General features: G+C 43.0%; 1 protein-coding gene across 1 annotated transcript in view; it reads right to left on the bottom strand.

Moving 5' to 3' along the window:
• The window catches only part of slc25a26 (solute carrier family 25 member 26), a 56,541-nt gene that overhangs the window by 20,956 nt on the left and 13,573 nt on the right, over window positions 1-22,012 (bottom strand). Inside the window, exon 6 of the mRNA XM_030051364.1 lies at window positions 279-323. Coding sequence (XP_029907224.1) covers window positions 279-323 — 45 coding nt within the window. The remainder of the gene's footprint in view (window positions 1-278; window positions 324-22,012) is intronic.

The following is a 22,012-nucleotide window of genomic DNA, read 5'->3' as shown; positions in this document are numbered from 1 at the left end:
GCGTAATTTCCAATTTTCTACTGCGGAAGTGATATGAGAAAATGGGGGGTGTGAGACGGCTGTAAATGTGTCAGAGCATAAGCACACTATTATAACTTTACTAGGGGTTTATCGCTGCGAATAATTACTGTAAATGACTGTACTGAGCAGCGGTGGAGTTGCTGCCTGGGGCAAGTGGAGGGAGAGAGAGAGATAAGAAGGAATAAAATAGATGGATAATAAAGGCAGAGAGGGAATACAATGTGCTAGACAGAGAGATGGAGTGATCCAATACATACCTTTAAATATTCCCACAGCGGAAACTGCACCAGAGAGAAGGGGATCTGGAAAACAAAGTCAAAGAGTGATGCATTCACAATATGCTTATGAAAAAATAAAGATATTTACCATACAGGTGATAGTTTGTGCTTTGAAAATTTCTGACTTAAAAAAAAAACATAACTGGAAAAGAACCTATGCCACTCGCTACTGCTGCCAAACCCAAGTCTGAAATTTAAGCTGAAGACTTTTCCATTTCTTGTTGCGACACCATATTTTACAGTATCGGCACCCACCTGCCTCCTCCTGAACCTAAAGTACAGTCATTTGTAACACTGAACTTATGACTGCGATCCCCCTGAACCAAGCAACACACACACACACACACACACACACACACACACTTTGCTCCATAACTGGACCAGAGAGAAAAGAGGAGACGGGCACAGGCAGCAGATGGTCTGAAGCTTTTCTGGCTGAAAGTGAGAAATTCACTGTTTCAGATCCACTCTGACAAAATGATTATTGCCATAAGAGCAAACTTATTTTTGAGGACGCAGTGCCTTGATTAAAATAAAATAAAATAAAACAAAAGCTACTAAATCCATACTAAACACAGGAATGCTAAATACATTTTTTCCTCAAAATGGATTAATGGAGATTGTCATCTATAATAATCTTGTGCATTGCAGCCACTTCTCTCTTTCCTCCCTCTTTCTTCTGACTGCTCCCTTGTTACTTCTCGCTGATGATTAATAAATGAGGAGATCTGCGGTCTGGCGCTCATGGATGGATGCATGGATGGATGGATGGATAAATGAATGGATGAATGGAGAGATGGATGGAGGCTGGAGTGTGATGGTTGGAGGGAGAGTGTTGCCACTGGAAACGCTCGATCAGCTCGCACAGGAAGTGACAGCGAGAGGAAATCAATGGCGGTGCCAAGGCAGGGGGCGAGTGACACACACACACACACACACACACACACACACACACACACACACAGGGCAGTATGCACTTGATCATACACACACAGACACATGTGCGCACACACATGCACACAGACACACATACACAGGGCCACACACACACACACAGGGCTTGGTGTATCCTGTCATCTTGCACAGCAGGAGCGACAGAGCAGGAGAGGAAGGAAGAGAGGGGGAAAAAAATAGCCGAAGAGAGAAATAAATAAAGTGACAGTGAGTCGTGTCATCAGCTTTTGATCTTGGAAAAAACGGCGGCATCCATCCGTCTGCCCCGGCCCTTTCCAACATATTCCATCAGACTACGTTAGCACATTAGCACAAACCGGCCTAATCCAACTGTGAGTCAGCTACAGCACAAAGACAATACATTCACAGTGTTTATGTCCCTTAATAGGCTTAATAAGCTCTCACTCCGCATGAGCTGACCTCATATAAACACTCCCTCTGAACTGGAGTAACCTACAGGGGATCTGCTGTATCTGGTTTCACACAGCCAAATTTAAGACTTTTTAAGACATTTTTAATCCTACTTGGAATTAAATTTACGACCGATTTTAAAATCCAAAGTAAAGAAACAACCCCTGGCATGGTGTGACTATTTCCAAATGAACATAGGAAATGAAAGTTTTGAAATTATGAATGTGCTGAGTAAGAAAAAGCACACCAGGAAATTAACTGTAAAGCATCATCAAGCCCATTTTGTGTTGATGATATATAGATGTGTTCAATTTTGAAAAATGTGTTTTGCATATTATTCCACCTGCCCTGCATTAATCTAAGAGTGGACCGGCAATGCAAAGAAATCTGCAATTGTGTGGAAAAAAAGACATCCAGTGACTGTTTTTAAGAGGTTAGCCTAGATTTGGAAAAGTTTATACAAGTTTGGACAATTTATTCTAAAACTTTTTAAGAGTCTTCAAGGACCTTCCTGCCAAAAACTTCTGCCAGTTGTCTCTGCTGTAGAAAAACATCTCTTTCTCTCCCTTACACACACACACACACACACACACACACACACACACTCACACACACACTACATTACCATCTCTTACTCAATTCAACTCTGATTTGCATTTTGGCATGCTACGACAGACTCCTATGTTGCCATAGCAGTATAGTATAATAAATTCAGGTAACATTATAAACATTAACAGATGACTAGTAGTAATTAAACAAAAATACAACTTTCTTTCCCACTCAATCACTCATCTTCTTCTACCCCACACAAGTTGTTTTTAACATTTCACCTGTACAGACTTTTCTTCTGCTGGATTTAAGCTTGCACACACACACACACACCTGTAGAGAACACTGTATATGTGCAAGTATTTATCACTCCACAAATACTGCAAACACAACATAAATTATTTTTATGCGTCATTTTGGAAGTCACATGAAATGAGATGCGATCCTTTCAAACACTTGGCCGTGGCTTGACGGAGCGGGCCTGGTACTTGGAGCTCAAACAAGTGTTCCAGTGGAAACTCTGCCCATCTGGCCTATCCACGCAGACAGAGGCAACAGCTCACGGTCCTCGGAGATGATCTCAAAACTCTATTTGACGTAGGTCTGGTATCCAGCTCCCCAAAAAAAGTGGAGTGTTATACGACGAGAAGCGAGTCCAGCTCTGTTTTCCAACTGTGGTGCAAAAAGAGTGGGCTTTCAAAAGGAATAAAAAGACACCTGTCTTTTATTACCACCCTGATGAGTTCAGCCTTTTTCCAGACCAGAGAGAGAGAGAGGGAGAGAGAGAGAGAGAGAGAGAGAGAGAGAGAGAGAGAGAGAGAGATGGGTTCTGCAGAGGTTCTGGGAAGTCTGATCCTCCAGTGATTTATGACTTGCTTCGACACCCCTGGCACACAATGTGTGTGTGAGTGTGTGTGTGTGTGTGTGTGTGTGTGTGTGTGTTGCCTGGCAGAGATGGACTGTCTGACTGCCACATGTGGTCAGATTAAAATTGATAAGCCATTTATAGTTATGGGAGGCCTGGGGGCAAACACACAAGCACATTGTACACACATAAACACGCACACACTTTATACATGTGCGAACCTGACCAGGACTGGCAAACTGTATGCAGCAGACTGCAGCTGTGCGAGTGTGTGTGTGTGTGTATAATATTGAATAGTGAGGATATAGAGGACAAATTATCTTGTCTGGGTGGGCCAACATTTTACTGTAGATACTGTGAATTTGGACATTGCCCACATCTATGCACACTGTATACTTCGATGCACACTGGTTTTATTGGCTTTTTATTATCTATTTATCATCTGGGTGCTATTTATTTATTTATCATCTGTTTATACTGTAAATTTGCACATTGCGCTCATCTATGCACATTGTATACATCGATGCACACTGGTTTTATTGGTTTTTTGCACATTGTTTTTTTGCACATTGGTACTTAGATCTTTAGATCTCGAGGGTCAGCTTTTATTCTTTATTCTTGATTTACTTAATCTTGTACTCTGTGGATACTGCTGAAAACTGTGAATTTCCTTCGGGATGAATAAAGTATCTATCTATCTATCTCTATCTCTAATGTGCTTCCTACTCAAACATTCCCTATCCCAAAAAGCTGCAACTCCAATATTTAATAGCTTTACTTGATGCCAGTATAGTGATGGAAGGAGAAAGCAGGTGTAATAAAGGCCAAATAAGAAATAAAACCAGACAATGACAGAAAAACAAGGAATGGAGCTATTCAAGCCACACTGATGATTCTCCTGTCGTCACCAATGCATCCATTGTACACTTTACCCCGTTCAGACTGTGAGCAACAAGTCAACAAGTCATCGGTTCCATTCATGTCCTACGGAGCTGAACAACCAGGAAAACTCATCCTTTGTGTGCACTCAGTCAATAAACTTGTGGCTGATGACTGAGACAGATGGCCATTGGTGAAGGTTTTCCATGTAACTAGCAGACAGTCACATTTCTGCGTTTCCTTGTTCCTCTACCAAAGCGATTTCACTGCATGAACAATAGTTTCGCCTGGCAAGTACAACATCAACAAGAGGCTAATTATGATCATTTAAACAATTAGATTGGACATTTCGGGGGTCAGTGGTGATCTCTGTAGTAATTTTTGTGGTAATATTAAGTATTATAATCATTAACTTTATAAGTCACTTGGAGCAGAGATTTTTCAGTTTGAGTGATGTAAATCTCTTATTTAAAAGTGTAAACCAAAAACGGGAGGGGACAGAGAAATGTTCTCTGTTGTTTTGACTGATATGAGGGCAAGAATATACACAGAGTTTTCAATTTGGGTGAGCTATTCCTTTAACTCAGCAAAGTGATGTGGTGTTGTAAAAGACATAACCAAAGCAATGAAAATACTTTTACTGATAACTAACAAGGCCGATACATAGATGCAAACAAAGACTCTTGCACAACACACAATCCCTTGGAAGCCAAGTCAGCCAAGTCTCTGACAGTGTACAGTACCAGTGTGGTTACAGATTCATCAAGAGCAACTTACAGTGAATGAAAAAGTGCTCAGTGTCTTGCTTGAGGATACTTCCTTGGAAATATTTTTGGAGATGGATTCATGGCTTGAACATGGGCTGTTTTGGTCAAGATGGGACACTCTCTCTAACCGCAAGGTTACTGTGCCAAACCCAATGGTTTTGACATCCTGAAGTTTCAGTGGGGTCAGCCACAAGTGTGCAGGGCACATGATGCACTCAACTATGTTACGCTAGACTAGCACACAGCCATGCAGGCAGCCAGGGCCTTCCTACTGCAGGCTAGCATGCAGGCAGCCGGGCAGAATAAAACTCACATAGCTCCACTGAGCTTGTCTAGACCCCCTGCCTCATGTAAAGCCACAGCTCCTCAGCACCATATAACCAACCATCCTCACTCTGTGTGGATGTATGTTTGTGTGTGTGTGTGTGCGCATTGTGTGCGTGTGTATATGTGCAGATGGCCAGTCGAGCCAGGCTCCGCATGTTATCCCAGACAAACAGCCAGCCCTTCATAAAATCCAATGAGCATAATGGGAGAAAGAAGTGTTCACGGAGTGCACCAAGCAGCTTTCCCACATCATCAGGACATAAAGTCGTATAAACAAACAGAATCCAACAACTGTACCATCGATGGGTTTGAATCCAAGCCGATTTGGGAAGCAAGGATGAACAATATAAATATAAATCCAATATGGATGCCAAAGGTACACCTTGGAGACTCAAAGGGGGGCTGCCACATGTATTTCTCGTTTCTTTCACACACTTCACACAGGCTAAAATCAGGACTATTATTTTACGGATCAATGACAGCCATATATGGGAAATTGAGCACATTGCCCCTTGAAAGCGGAGCAGCGATGTTTATGTCCATTGAATATGACTGAGGTTTTCCACTGCTTGCCAAAAGTTTGCAAGCTCGCTCAATTCCAGCCTGAGCAGATCAGCATGCTTTCAAAGCCATATGGGCAGCAACCAAATCATAGCAAAGACCAGGGAGATGAACACACCCAACACATTAACACATTGTTGAGGTTTGCAAACACGGCCCATTAGTAGATATGCTACACGAAAAAAAACAAGAAACAGAGGCATAAGAGATCATTTCCAGAACTGTGGAACAGGGGCTTTCCAGTGCAAATCCGTAGCTAAAATCAAAACATACCAAAGGTTTCATTTTGTGCTGTAATTGCATAGCGAGGGATGATGAATCCCTTTTCATCCCGCAACTACAGCAAATACAATTTTACCTTTTACTGCACCCATCAACCATCCTGCACCTCCCTCAGCAAAATATTACCTTCCAAAATATTTCATAACACCTCTGATATACGCAATCTCCCTTCTATCTTATGTCTTATCCAGAAATGGAGTATGATCAGGTTGAGCCACATTTTGAGAATGTAAGCAACTGTGTCCCATTGAACAAGGACCAACATGCTGCAACGTAACGTTCACCCGAATCATTCTTTCTTTTAGCTCTGGTCCAGTACTAAAAAAGATTCGGCAGGCCTCACCCCAAAAAATTCAATCTGGACACTGGTCCTATGATTGCCAGACCTCCATTGTTTGCTCATGCTTGTCTACCTCATTGTTACTGCTTCTAGAGTTATAATTTCTGGCTTTATGCTACTGTACATCTTCCTTCTTTGCGGTCCTCCAAAGACCTCCATCCACCTACCAATCCATCTCTCCCGCCCTACTGACCACTACCCTCCAATGCTCCCTCCCAGTGGCCAAGCCACAAAGTTAAAAATTGTTGGATCTGCCCCGATGATCATAATTTTTCATCCCTAAGGTTATGGTTGGTGTTGTAATCAACTTTTTTTTTTTTTTTTTTTTTCCCCCAGCAAAAACCATGCCAAGCTACGGCTTTGCAACTTGGCCACAAAGTAACAACTCTCCATTCCAGGAGAGCTCAGCAGCATCTGCTCCGAAAGCCCACAAACATCTGTGTCATCCAGCCGGCCTCCAGGGATAGGATTCCACTGCTGGGAAACACATGACCACCACTCACATGGACGTGCTATCCTCTGTGTGTCTGTGTGTGTGTCTGTGTGTGTGTGTGTGTGCATTTCTTTTGCATTTCTATATGAATTCACTGGCGTCCATAATTGCATTTCCGTGCGTGTATGCGCGCGTGTCTGAAGGCCGGTGCTATTTGTTTGTTGTGTGACACATTTGCGTGTGATCAACGGTGACAGTGCCACTTGCCGTGACTGTCAGGTACTATATCATCCAAATATGGAGATTGCGTCTGCTGTGTCATTCTGCTGACAGTGCTTGAGTGTGTCCAGTCCTTGTGTGTGTGTGTGCATGTGTGTGTGTGCGTCTGTGCCAACTGTATTAGAGCTAACTGTATTAGTATTCGGAGAGGCTTCGGGCTGTCACAGGTCCTTAGGCGCTCAGCCGAGGGCAGGAAAAACACATGTCAAAATATATTCACATTGAGCCTGATTGCAGTGAAGCCAGTTGGCTGCAATTTGACAAATGACTTTTAATAGGTCATACTGCAGGCTCTGCATACTGATGAGCATTCAGAGAAGGGAGAAGGACGGGGAAAGTGAGAGAGATTAAGGAAGATGGAGATTAAGACCGAGAGAGACGAATAGACTAATGTATAGATATCCAATCCACCAGATGAGACATTATTCATCTTTTCCAGTGGATTTTTTATTTCCCGGCAGACACCTCATCACTCTATATTTTAACTGATTTGAAACATTTACCTACTGCATTAAAAGTTTATGTAAAGATCATCTTTCTACTGTTACAGGAATACAGACACCGTCTAGCAAATAATCTCCCTGATCATTTTTCCATTACCCACTAAAAAAAAGATCAGCAGCAATTTATAACAGCATCTGCAGTTTTTAGTGTGTTACGATGCCTTTGAGATGATACAAGGCTTGCACCATCCACTAAGCACTCAAAATGTGCAACAAGGTACGCGTGCATCACAGTGAACTAAATAAACACTACCAACTGCATGATAAGTTGATAAAAGAGCTTATTTTGCAAGACCTAATTGTTTTATAATAATTGAAGTGACAATTAAAGCAAGTCACTTCACACATCAGGTAGTTTTAGCCGAGCAATCCGATCAGTCAAAGACACGCTGACCTTGGTTGATATGCAAACTCCTAGAAAGCTGAGAGGCACTCATCTTATTTCCTCCTGATATTCATCTGTATATATCTAAACGACTTCACTGAGAAAAATTCTGCTGAAACACACATTGGTAAACTATGATGCCCTTGAGAGCATTTTTACTATGATTACAATTACAGCAAAGGACACCCTCCCGCATTTTATTGCTATATTATGAAATCCCAGACTCCCAGAATATTTTTTACAACTACTAGTCACAGGCCAACTCAGTCCAGACACTATGGTGCAATCTCAGATCCAACGTTTCTGCCAACTTAGACTCTTGCAACTCTTTCTGTTTGTTCTTGTCACCAGATGTGGAACTCAAAGAGAATCACAAATGGTATGATGCACGGGGGCCAAGCGGTGTGCTGGACACTATCAGCCCTCGATGCGAGTGACCATTACCGCATGTGGTTTTGTCATTTGCCAAACAGCCATTGGAAATGAGACCGTGCACTCTCTAAAATTTTCAATTAAACCAAAACACAAAAACAGTGAGTGATTCTTTGGATCGTTTAGGCTAAGTGGCCATTTTGTTAAATGGTGAGTGGGCAAGAGTTCAGGCTGAGATTGGACCAATTCTGTTCTATTAACTTGTTGCTCTTTTTTTAAGTGCATTTGAGTTCTTACTCTTGTACCTTTTTGTTTTTCATCTGTTTCAATCTGTCTCTCTCTCTTTCACTGTGATACTTTCTCTCTGGAGTGTTAAATCATGCCCCGGAGAGGAGACCTCAGCTTAGGCTATAAACGTAGCAGATAAAAGTGCCACAACACTGCACTGGAATCAGACGGAGAACCAAGAGGAGAAATTTTCCTCTCAACGCCATGAGAAGAAAATGAGGGGAAATGAGAGAGGAGGATATTAAGGAGAGGAAGACATGGGACAGAGAGAATGGGGGGGAGCACAGAGGTTCACCAGCAGTGTGGTGGCAGCTGTGTTCATGAGAGGAGGAGGAGGGCTCGCCAAGCTGGTTGCTGAGGGGTTTCCGAGAGAGAAGCAATCAAAAGCAGACAAAAGTTCAACGGTGTCTCACACACTTCCTGGTTAGAGAGAGCATAAGGTGGAATGAAAGCCATTTGGGAACAAGAACCTTTTCCTCTGCGTTCATTATGTGAGTTGTGTCGAGGAGAAGAACAAGGAGAAGGAGACCGAAAGAATAAGGTGAGAGAGAAAGAGAGGGAGATGGAGAAGAAGAAGAAAAAGGAGGAAAAGGAAGAGGAGGAGGAGAGCGTTTAAGAGGAATAAGATGGGAATCAGATGGTGAAGCGATCAGCAGCAGTCTTATTCAAAATGAGGGATCACTATGGGCCATGTGAAGACCAGCACACACACACACACACACACACACACACACACACACACTAACCATATGAGAAGTGGACTCACTGGCTAGGCGGAGCAAAGCCCTAAGTCTAAGTCCACATTTATTACCTGCTAATGCAGTGGGGCTGCAAGCTGGATTCACTCGCCAAAGCCATACAAGTACACACACACACACACACACATATTCAAACACACCCACATCTACATTCCATCTGCTGTGTGTCACTTAAGCATGACAAGGAACTGAATATAGTGACACGCTCAAAACAAACACAGATAAGAATCAGATTTTAATTTGTTTTAGGCTGATAAAGCCATAAATCACCTCAGCGAGGCAGATGGTGTCGGATGCCTCTGGATGACGACGTGCCAACTGATCAACCTCAGGCATAAAAAGTCACTGGGCGGGAAGAAGTCAGACCTGTTTCTCTGTCAGCTGATGTGCGATCTGGATAGGTAAGTTGGACAATCAAACGTACAAATAGGAACAAATATGTACAAAACATCTGCCAACAATGCGCAGACGTTGTTCCGCACACACTGACGGGTGTGTTACCGGTTGATGCCGTTCTAATGAAGCGTGGAAGATCTGCGATAAGGAGGCGTGTTGCAATGCCCTGAGCAGTGACACAACTGTGAGCGGGGTTCATCAGTGATTTCTCGAAAATAACATCAGTCAGACTGTCTCTGATTACCACCAAACAATGGTAACACGAGGATACGACTTCAAAATAGAACTGGCCAAATTAGGCTGCACTGGCCTAATGAGCTTTTCGAAATGGTTCCTTGGCCTTGACCATATAAGGGATGTTGATTATTTTCTTTTAATTCAACAACTGTGTTATTGTACTTAACACTGAGCCGGCATCCTGTGTCCATATATGAGCTAATGTCACACCTTGTTACGCTAATGACGATATGTGTCACGGCACTGACAGCTCACTGCTTCAATGATTAAAAAAAAAAAAAAAAAAAAAAAAAAAAAAGCTCGCTGCAAAGTGTTTCACAGCCTGGCTAAACATATGAGCACACTGATCCAAGGGGTATTTGTATGTATACAGTAGGGTTGTGTGTGGATATGTATGTGTGTGTGTGTGGCACATAAGTACACCTCAGGGACATAGGGGTTCAGGGCCTTTTAAATAAATAAACAAACACATAAATAAAGTCAATCGATAGTGGGAGCCTGATCCGGCACTCTGGGCCTGTGTTTAGCCTCACACTTCATAAGAGAGGCTGGAGGGAGGAAGAGAAAGAGAAAGAGAGAGAGAGAGAGAGAGAGAAAGAGAGAGAGGGAGAGAGAATGAGAAAGGGAGAGAGAGAGAGAGAGAGAGAGAGGAGGAGGGGAGCAGGTTGGCTTAGATTACTTCTCTCTTGGTGGTTGTGTAGTGCTGGTTGGTGGAAGCCAAGGCCTGCTCTCCCTCTTACAGAAAACAGACCCCCGTACGCCGTCTTAGTCCAAGCACACACACTCACACACATTCCTCCATACACTCCCCTCAGGCAAACTTCTCACAAATCATCCTTTCCAAACCTAAAACTATAACACATACAAAGCACATCTCCCCTAGTGCTCAGCGCAGTTCCTCAAAACCTAAATCTGTCACAGCTCCACACTGTGCAGTCTAGTGTGCATCCTGCAGCGTGGGCATGTGTCCCTTTAAGGCCTATGCTGTGTGTCTACGAAGAGTGCTCAGCCTTGAGCGACTAGCAATCACTCATTCCAGCCTTTCCAGCTCCCCGGCGCTGTACAAACCACAACGAGTGTGAATGCACTTGCTGAAGAATTCCACCTGACAGCTTTTGAATGCCGAGGGCGGCGCGGAGTGTGTGTGTGTGTGTGTGTGTGTGTGTGTATGTTTAAACAAGCCAAACTAGGGAGAGGTTCGAGCGCCGGCACATCCCCGCGCCGGCCAATCAAATCGCAGCTGGCCCCGGTTCCCATAAGCCCCCGTAGCCCGGCGAATGTCAGCACAGGGCAGTAATATTCCCGACAAATTAAGACTTGTTCTAAGGTGTAGAGGAGAGGGGGAGCGAAAGAGGGGAGGGATGGAGAGGGAGGGGAGGGGATCAGCACACTGGCAAACATTCAAGAGCGCAATTCCATTGACATGAGAGAAATGCTTCCCAGAAACTCTGGATAATATTTACGTTCTGCCGGTGATTTTTTTTTCTATCCCACCATCCACAACACACACCAGCACGCAGCCAGTTGCTTCAAGATGGACACTCGATACAACAAGCAGGCAAAGGAACAAAGAGAAAACACAATCTCTCTTATCAACACACACGCACACACACACACACACACACCTGTGTTTAAGACTGTTGCTCCCCAACTGTTAATGAAGTGAGTTGAAGTGTAGCCTGCAGCTAATGAAACAAGGCGGTGGGGAAAGTAAAAGAAAAATGGGAGTAGCAAAATGTAAGTCTCTGACATAACTAAATAAATAAATAAATAAAATGAAAACATAGACTGGAGGCAAGTGCAAACATATAAATGTAGGAACAGACCAAATATGCACACTGATGCATGCATAGTTTATATTCTGTAAACTTTCTGGTATGTTCATGAGATCAAGATGAAGTCTTATTCTTGCACAAATCATAAAAAAAAAGGGTTTTATTCTTTCGCAAGGTTAAAAACATGACAATTTGGGTCTGTCACAGCCGGTGACGAATGGCATCGATGGCATAGTGCACATTAGCCAATGAATGGTGGTATGGTGTGACACAGGATGCCCTGCGGGTCAACCAATTAGTTGTTGACAGGAGGAGATCTATGGCTGCCTGAAGATCTGGCCGGGGCTGGGAGGCAGACAGGGGGAGCAGACTGGAAGCAGAGACTGGTGTTGAGGGCCTGGGCATGGGAAGAGGATGGGTGTGACCGTAGCGAGACATTTATGCCTTCTGGCAAGGTCCAGAATATGGCCGACTTCGCCGAGCTCCCAGAGGTGGTGGAGAATGGTTCAGACTTTGCTCCGTTTCCATCCAACCACTGATTACTAACAGGAATGTGGCGTGTCATTAGCGAGACTGGGCCTCGATGTAAATAGAAGCAACGTGAAGTCAAGAGGTCCGGGAGGTCCAGAATAAGGCTGATTTGGGTTCGGTATCTCCAGCCTGGCACATCCCACACGCACATGCACGTATTAAAAAACACACATGCCAGACGTGGACACACTTACGCACGCACACAGTGTTCTCTGGGAGCAGTGCCCAGAGCAATAAAACACAGACCAGAGTGATTCCAGCTTACCAATCACTGCCTGCAGGCCAACTGAAATGTTTCTCTCCCTCTCTCTCCCTAACACACACTCACACACACACACACATATATATACACGTAGACACACATCTTATCAGCTGGGAATCAGATAAGCAGAGCAGCAGCACAGCTGGAAATAACAGGATCGTCATAGTGAGAGAAGTGTATATTGGCAGTGACGCAGCCAGCTTGAACCCACACACACACATGAGTCAGTCAGCACAGCCATGTATGGACCTGATCAATCCATACAGGCCTCAACAGAAGGCTGCACAACATTATCCTGAGCAGTGTCTGAAAAGGACAATGCTAACTCTGCATGTTTGCACTGACTTGCTGTGTAATCCAAGTTGCTCATCACAAAGCAGTTGATCCATTAAACACTGACACACCCCTCGCACCGCTTTTGAGTGGTTACATTAGTGACATTACATTAGTGTCATTGGGTGCATCGCTTTTCTGATGTTGGCAACAACTTTGATGCTAAACCCTCAATGCTGTGGCATTTTTTTGTGCTGCACATCCCAGAGAGCACCTACGAGTAAAACAGTGTTTCCAGTGCTGCAATCCAGACTAAGCCTCTGTAGGTGATGCTGTTCACTCACTGTGGCTTGTAGTGCTCGTGCTAACTAAACACTTGGTCTTCAGTTTATTCCACACAAACCACTGTTGCTACTGCTGAACGTACAAAATACATGACTTCCAGTATAAATGAGGATTTTCCCCCAGAAAGACCCGTCTGACACCAGATGCAATCAATCTTTTCTCAGTTTACGAAAGCAAATGCAAAGGCTTTCATGAATTATGTATATGTTGAATCGCTGTTGTGCTATATCTATCATCAGTAGAAAACAGCACAGTGGATATTTATTTATATGAAAACGTTAAGGATTGTTACTTTAAATGAGTAAGGGAGAGAGCAAAAATAATAATATTGAACTGTGTGACCCGACTGCTTAAATAAACACAAGCTTCACCTCTGACAGCCAATAATGTACATGAGTGATGAATCATAAACTGGTTTGAACTCGTAACCTCTTTGTCGGGATTCAGTGAGGTGAACGCTTGCGGTGGGAGTGACACAATATAGCTCTTTTTCTATTGGACATAAAGCAGTGACATCACACTGTGACCCTTGACATCATTGTGGTTTGCTCCAGATGTTTTTTTGGTGGGTAAGCACCACGAGCAAGACAATGGCAGTGGCTGGAAGAACAGTGGGGGTGAAGGCGGGCTGAAGCAGGTGCTGCTTCTGGAGAGTCTCATATGACTGTGTGGAAAGGGGGCACTTACGCAAACGGAAAAAACCTCGCAAAAACTACAAGACGATCCTGCCAAGAATAATGCGCTTGAAAAATGCGATTTGGGGCCTGAGCCAAGAATTCTTTCAATTGGAAAAGCCAAAGGAATTTGCCAGGGACACTGTCTCCCAAAAGACAGAAAAAAAAACGTCATTTTTGCATTGTTGCATCTAAACATATTGAAAATCCACAATGTGGCAGTGCGTCAGTAAATGAGATGAGAGCTGGATCACCGAGGGGGGGTGTTTCGGTGTTTCCTCTCATGAAAGAGCAGTGGTGCAGAAAAAAGGCGTGAGGTTAACCTCTAATTGCAGGGTGCTTCCCGATGTCTGGCTATGGCGCAATACTGATTTATATATTTCTCTCTCTCTCTTCCCTTTTCTCTCATGAATAGAATACAGCAAATTTATAATGGGTTTACTGAATGTGACAAGTATTATAGTAACTGGACATTTGAGGCAAGTGGCACCGGTATCCAGCTGTAGCAAAATCTGCATCCAAGTACGGCCGTCTGCAGTATGACGCACCATTTCTAATCCATTATGTATGTCTGGCGCTCGATTCCAACCTGCAGCAACCCACTTGGTATCTTTGCGCATTTCCTTACCTATCACATCCAACCCACCTTCATGCCTCATGTCTCCTTGCTAGACGAAATGCCCCTCCCTTAAATACTCTGCCACCCCCCACCTTCAGTCCCCTGCCAGACCGACGGGGTTGTGTGTTATTAGAAACACATGTGGTGCGCCAAGGGTGTTCTGCTCGGATTGAGGCAAACATGCAGAAAATTGTGGGAAGCAAACATTGCCACGAGACCCGGAGAGAACCACTCATTAACATCGCCTCCATGTTGGTCACGTCCACAGCGTGTAGTGTTGTGCACATGAAAGCAGGCGCACACATGCACACAGACAAAACGTAGGTAAAAGACAACAAAAAAAAAAACACTAAAACTGTCAAAAACAACTATGTCTGTTTCCTGGAAAAATGTCTGGCAGTAAATATTGGTAATAAGTCTTTGCACACACACACACTCACACACACACAGACACACACATACGCAAAGAGAATCCCTGCATTACGAATCACATCCCCGATGATGGATTTTAGAGCGCATTGAAGTACTCAGTGGGGACGCAACGGCTCAACATGAGTGTGTGATCCATGAGTCTCAGTGGCACGGCCTTCAAATGCATCATCCTCACCGGGAAGCACAACAAGCGCTCCACTGTCCTCCAGCCAAGTCCTGGAGAAGCACTGAGTGGAAGGCCCACGTGGGGGTCTGCCTGCATGGCAGCAAACTCATCAAGCCCATCCAACTGTGTAAGTCATCAATAAGAGCATTTGTTGATCTAAGAGAGGTCACAGAGGTTTCACTCTCGGATCTACAGCAGAAGCCACCCACCAACGACCATCCCACAGGGAGTGTGTGTGCATATGTGTGTGTGTGTTTGTATGAGGGGAGTGAAATGCACTACACCAAGGCCAGGGTGGATGCAGGAAAACAGGAAAAAATGAAGATACCCAGATACGCACACTCACACCCATAATGCGAATGACAGGTGCATCCAGTGTTTGTGCACATAAGTCCATCCCTCCATCTCCCAGAGTGCTGGTGGTAGTAAGCCATTAATCCCTGGAGTGACATGTGTAGTAAAGTGTGAGAGACCATCCAGACCAGTGATGGAGAGGAAGCCCTTTTTATGGCAAAAGAAGACCATCGCTCTTCTGACAAAGGTCTGCTTGGCTTGTTAACATCCAAAATGGGGTCAGCATTAACAAATGATGGCCCATAACTCAAGCGGGTAGACAGATAGCGAGTTTCATCAAACAAAATGGATACTGTTAGCTTTTGTTACAAATCAAAAAGAGAATGGATCCATCAAGCTAAGTTTTCCCTATAGCCGGCCCGGTGCTGTCTGCTCCTGACCTCTTTTAGATTAAAATGTTAAAAAGAAAAAAAAAATGAAAAGGGGAAAAACAGCTACAAAAGTTCCAGGCTGCATAATTTGGATTTGACTGACTTACAAAAAAATGCAACAGAGAAATGAATATGACCCCATGGAGTACTGTGGTGTTGGCTACTGAACCCTATTTGCTCAATAAAAGTTTTTAACTAAAGACTAAATGTGAGCCTGCTGTAAATCAGCTGAAACTAACCCAAACAAAGATAGCTAAGATAAATAGGACAGAAATCCTAAAAGAAACAATGTGTTGATGGTGCAGAGGGTCCTCTCCTAGAAAAAAACAGACAGCAATATTTAAGGTCTGTATATGTATGTGTGTGTGTGTGTGTGTGTGTGTGTGTGTATATATGTGTGTGTGCTCTGCCAGGTCAATGCCAGTTCCAAATATTTTCTTACACCAAAGAGTCCTGTCAACAGCCAGATAGTTCACTATAAGTCCCATTTCTCTCTCGCTTTTTTCTTTGTTTGTTTCTTGTAGGGTTGGGCAATGTATCAACATTATGTCAACATTGTGGTATTGAATTTTGAATATTGTAATATTGTGATAAGTGGTGTTTTCCTGGTTTTAAAGGCTTCATTATTATTTGTTCCTACTTGCCTGGTCAATATATTCACATTACCAATCATCATCTACCAAAAATCTCCTGTGTGTAAATATGCTGTGAAAGCACCAATAGTCAGCCATACAATATTGTCACAATATTGTTGTAAAGGTCATACTGTGATATTGGATTTTGTCCATACTAGTTTCTCCATGTCTCATATATATATATATATATATATATATATATATATATATATATATATATATATGTATATATATGTATACATATACATATACATATATACATATATATATATATATATATATATATATGTATATAAATAAACACACATACACACACACACAATCTACCTGATACGATGTGGAGGGCCACATGGTATCAGGTCATGTCATGTCAAGGGTCAAATCTACAAAGGCTGACAGGTTTCTTCGGGTCTCTTAGGCCACTCATTGATCACAGTGAAAGCAGATAAGCTAGCGTCAGTAGCACACATTGTCACAACATTCACTTACATGCCTGAAATGGATAATGCTGACTTCAATTTCACAATAATGAACAGTTATTCTGCTGGCTTGCGGAGAGCCTGATAAAGATATTTTTTTCTACTCCTGTATAATTGCACAAAGCTACAAATTGAAAGTGGCAACTATAAACAGGCCAATATAATAAAGAGCAGAGTTTAAGTGAAAACAGCCATTCCACTGTTACATATTCTATTTAATTTTTTAACCACAGCTAAATATTTTCCTTGGTATAATTTTGCTTTTTTTTTCCAAGGCGATTTTTCCATTTCATTTAATCCAATTTTGTGAAGGTGTTGAAGCCATTTAGAAAAGTTCTGGTCAACCACCTGGCTCTGAGAAACTAATGGTAGCTCCTCCGCCAAGGTCCAACTCTAAACACAAAGCAGGAGGAAGCCTCTGTTTCTTCACACGTGCCCCACAAATCCTGCCCTTACATATGCAGAGGAAAATAAACACTGTTCATCCCTCCTGCCCTGTCTCTCCTCTGCTCTGTCTAAGTCATATGAGGGTGTATAAACATGAGCCTATGTGGATCAGTGCACACCGGGACAGGATATGAGAGTGATTCCCCCTCACCTCTCCCATCTGAACCTGCGTCACAGACAGCGAAAAGTGGCTCCTTTCCAAAAAGGGCCATAGAAGGGTCAGCTCTGCTCTGCTGTACGTCTGTTGAGAGGTTTTTGACCTTAATACCACAGACGATGAAACAGAACCCCCCACCAGCCTCACTACAGCTGTCAATGGACTCCGACAAATGCAACTCGGTGTATACACAACAATGAACACATGTGTAAAATCATTGCACTTATAAGTAAACCAGTCAGACCTTTGCGCACAGGAAATGATGATCATGAAACGCATGGTTACTGTCACACACACCAACAAGCGCACACACTGTTCCACCTTGCAGAAGCAGAATCCAGTGTGACTAAGGCTGAGCAGGAAGGTAAACAACAAGGGAATTCAAACAAATTGGGGTGGAGGTTAGACTAGGGCCCTGGGGGGCCAAAGACCTGTCAGACAGAGAGAGAGAGAGAGAGAGAGAGAGAGAGAGAGAGAGAGAGAGAGAGAGCGAGAGAGAGAGAGAGAGAAAGAGAGAGAGAGAGAGAGAGAGAGCGAGAGAGAGAGAGAGAGAAAGAGAGAGAGAGAGAGATTAAGGGGTTTCAGTCATTGTTCACAAGTCACTATCTCTGAGTTAAGGGTTGTGACCATAAAAACAACAATAACAATAACAATATCGATAATAATAATAATAATAATAACAATAATAATAACAACAATAATAACAACAACAACGATGATACTACTACTACTACTACTACTACTAATAATAATAATACTTCTAATAGTAAAAAATATACCTAACAATAATATATACATTTGTGTTACACAGTTGTAAAATAATGGAGTTTAGAAAGCACTTTAACATCAAAATAAAAGCAAACATCAAACTAGTAAAAACAGGTTTTAAGCTGAAATCCATACTGTTTTTTTTTTTGTTTGTTTGTTTTTTTTTTCTCATTAATATATCACATATGATATCAGTGTATTTAGTGGAATATGGTAAGACTGAAATGTGCACATCTGCAATCGCTAGGAGAATCTCTCCATCCTCTGCTATTCAGAAATGTCCAAACTATCAATCAGTTCGCTGGATTCTGTTCTGGCCTTTTTACTATAAACCAACCAGTCAAGCACACACACTGTTGTATGTGCGGTGGAAATCTAAGACATACACAGATACAGACAGATTAGCTAGAGAAACCCGGGTGAATTCCAAAGTGCTAGCAGCAACCATGTGTGAAAAGTGGATTTCAACTTTAATCTGTGATTTGTGATGATACTGATTCTAGTCTATATGCATCTCTGGCAGGTGATTCCAGCGCCTAAAACTCTGTCGCTTCATCTGAAACAACCGGAGTGACCAGAAAAGTCCTGCTTGAGGATCTGAGGCTGTGCATTGGCAAACAGCTGGGAGCCAGACCAAGTCGCACTTTAAAACTGATCAGTAAATATACTTAAAATAAATTGTAAACCAAACAGCTAACCAGTGCCAACATGTCAGACTTGGAGAGATGTGATTTGGTGTGTTAGTGCCAGGTAAAGCCCAAGGCAGCGAGTCTTTCCTTCCAGCCAAACCCCCTGATGGAGAGAGCAGAGAAGGGATCAAATAAGGATTGAAGGAGAGAGGGACAGACAGGAAGTAAGAGGTGCAGTGTGGTGGGAAGCAGCCTGGACGGAGAGGTGTTTCATAAGCCCTGTCTGAGGTTGCGAGATCCTGTACCTTGGGTTGCCAGGTCCCATCTGTTGGGGTGTGAGATGGAAATGCTACGAGGCTGTTTCAGAGGGTAGCTAAAAATAAAAAAGTAAAATTAAATTAAATTAAATTAATTAAGTAATGGTGAAAGGAAGACCATGGACATATTTATCCTCCCAATACTGTTCTTTCACACTTAGCCTGCTCATACTGTGTACACAAAGCACAGTAATATATAATAATGAGAGGCATATCAAAAGTGAAGTAGTGTGGCCGTATGCTATGTGCTAATCAAATGCAAATCAAATGCTATATACTAATCAAAGGATGTTCCTGGCTCCTCAGTCCACCGTGTCAGAGACTGTCAGCTTCACTTACACCTATCACAGCCCAGTCCCTGTACCACCCAATACTAAATTGCCATCTAATAACCTGACTGAGACTCATTACTCAAATTGCAAATTGGTGAAGTGGAGATCAAATCCTAGATCACATCAAACCATTCTGGAGCCAAAAATATGGGGCACTCCATCAAAAAAAAAAAACAAAAAAAAAACTATAATTTTCACTGGGGTGATTGCTGCTCATAAATGTCATGGAGCTGGCTTGGTGAGGTGGGGGAGCAGAGGGGACAGGAGGAAAAAGCGGAGGGAGAGTAGGGATAGGAGTGCAATGAGAAAGAGAGAGAGAAAAAAAAAAAATCAGGCATACGGATTGGAGTTGGGTAGCGCTAATCTTAGCATGCCATCTAGTGGCAAAAGGTGATGCTATCAAAAAGAGCGAGCGGGGGCTGAAATTAGGGATCCTGCCAAAATGACAAATACAATCAGATGGTGCACAGTAAATGGAGCTCCACATGAAGAGTGACCATAAGTTTCAGTTCCTCTCTGCCTTCCCCACTTATTCAAAATGCAATGTAAGTATATGTGAAGGTAATGCCTAGTATTGTTGTCCTCTATCTCAAATAACACAGAGATATCAGTTAACATCTCAAAAATATGTTTTAGTGTTTAAGTTTTTTTTTTTTTTTTAAGATTATGTTCTCAGCAATTCTGCTTTTTCAAGAGTGTCAGTAGAGACAGACAGGATAGGCGAGGGAGAGAGACGGGATGACATGCAGCGAACAGCTCAGTTTGGAATTGAGCCCGGGCCGCTGCGTTAGGACTTAACCTTGACACGACACACACACGCTCGATCAGGTGAGCCACTGGGACGCCCTATGTTTTAGTGTATTTGATGATTTCCATACAAGGAATACTTGACTAACTGAATGTTGATCCAGGGCTTACATGAATGCCTAGACACTGAACAGAACAACTCAGATACAGTTCTTGCAAGCAAAAGTTCTCTTTGTGAAAGTCCTAAACAAAGTCTTTTTGATGTTAATTCTGTGTCCTCTTTTTGTTCAGGTGAATTAAGCAATTTTTGACCAAGCAGCTTTATTCACCACAATCTGAATCTCATTGATTTCATGCTCTATCCAGCCGGAACCCAAGATTTGCCTACTCAGCACACAACTTGGCAGTTTCTGTTAAGGGATGGGGAGACCACAGTAAAGATTAATGTGGTACAAAGGCTAAAAGTGTTTAACGCCTCTTAGCTGACAGAGTACAGTATTTTTAGGCAAACCTAAGACCTTTTTTCAGCTGCGCGGTGTAAAATCCACTAAAGATATTTGAAACCTGTGCAGGCAGCGACACTGATCTGGATGTGGGTTGGTGCTACAATGTGAAAAAGACTGTGTTCATGTAAGTAACGCCTCCACTCTACTTTACAAGTCCAGTCCAGTCTGCCCACCATGGTCTACACTCCCATGCTGCACTAGTGTGATATTAGACACATCAGAAATGCCTTCTGAAGGCTGCCTAATGAATATACAGCACAGAGAGGACCCCAATTAGTGGGCCAGAAAGGTGTGGGGGGGGCCGCCGAGCTGCGCCACACCACATAAACAAACTTATTTTGACAGGGTCGCTTGGCCAAAAGAGGAGAGATAGGCGGACCGAGGCAGAGGCCGGGAGGAAATGAATTACCTTCCTGACACACGTCAAAGCCAATCGCCACAGAGGTTCCTGGCCGCTCCTTTGCTGTTCCTGTGCCGTAAAACCCTGACGCCGCCGCTGTGTTTCATCTGCCAGTGTTAGTATGCACACGGGCCGCGCACCAGCCTCGAAATGTATTCATTTATTCAGAGCCCCTCGGAGAAATCACAGTGTCTTGTTGTCCTTTTTTCCCCAGCTGTCCAGATGGAATTTGCGTGAATAACATCAGTTTAGTGAGGCAGAAAATAAGTACAGGCTAGCACAGCAGTGGGGACTAGATTACACCCTCACCCACCTCCCCAAAAAGGATGGAAAGACAAGTGTCACCTTCATACACCTCTTTCCCTCTCTTTCTCCCATTTTCATTTTCTTCCCAAGTTCTACTGACACTCGAGAGAGCAGGGAAAGCTAAAACTGAGAGATCTATAAGGTTTGACCAGATTGATTCTGTATTATCATGCAGTGCAGGTGCAATTAAACAGATGATCATGTATCAAAGAACTGGAGCAGCCATTTCATTACATAGAGGTGAGCGCCCACACACAGAACATTCACGTCTACACATACAACTATAAAATGCGGTTTACTGTGGCAACTATATTCCTGTCTGAAAAAAAAATATATATTTTTTTTGCTTAACTGTGTTTTTCCTTTACTGTGTTGTTTTTGTTTTGCCGCATTCTATCTCAGTTTGTCTCGTTCTGCCTTTCCATTGTCCTGTAGTTATACACCTCTATACACTGTAAATACTGTTCACTTGTGGTGTAGCAAAGGAAAAGAAAAAAAAGAGGAGTGCTGGGCGGTATACTGGTTCATCTGGTATACCAGTTTTAATTTTCCATATGTTATGAATTTTTCATATACCTGTGCATAACTGAACAAATCTTCAA

The sequence above is a fragment of the Myripristis murdjan genome, chromosome 5 (assembly GCF_902150065.1).
Source record: "Myripristis murdjan chromosome 5, fMyrMur1.1, whole genome shotgun sequence".
In the NCBI taxonomy this organism is placed as follows: Eukaryota; Metazoa; Chordata; class Actinopteri; order Holocentriformes; family Holocentridae; genus Myripristis; species Myripristis murdjan.
Note: the sequence above shows the minus strand (reverse complement) of the source record. Positions and strands in the feature narration are given on the sequence as shown.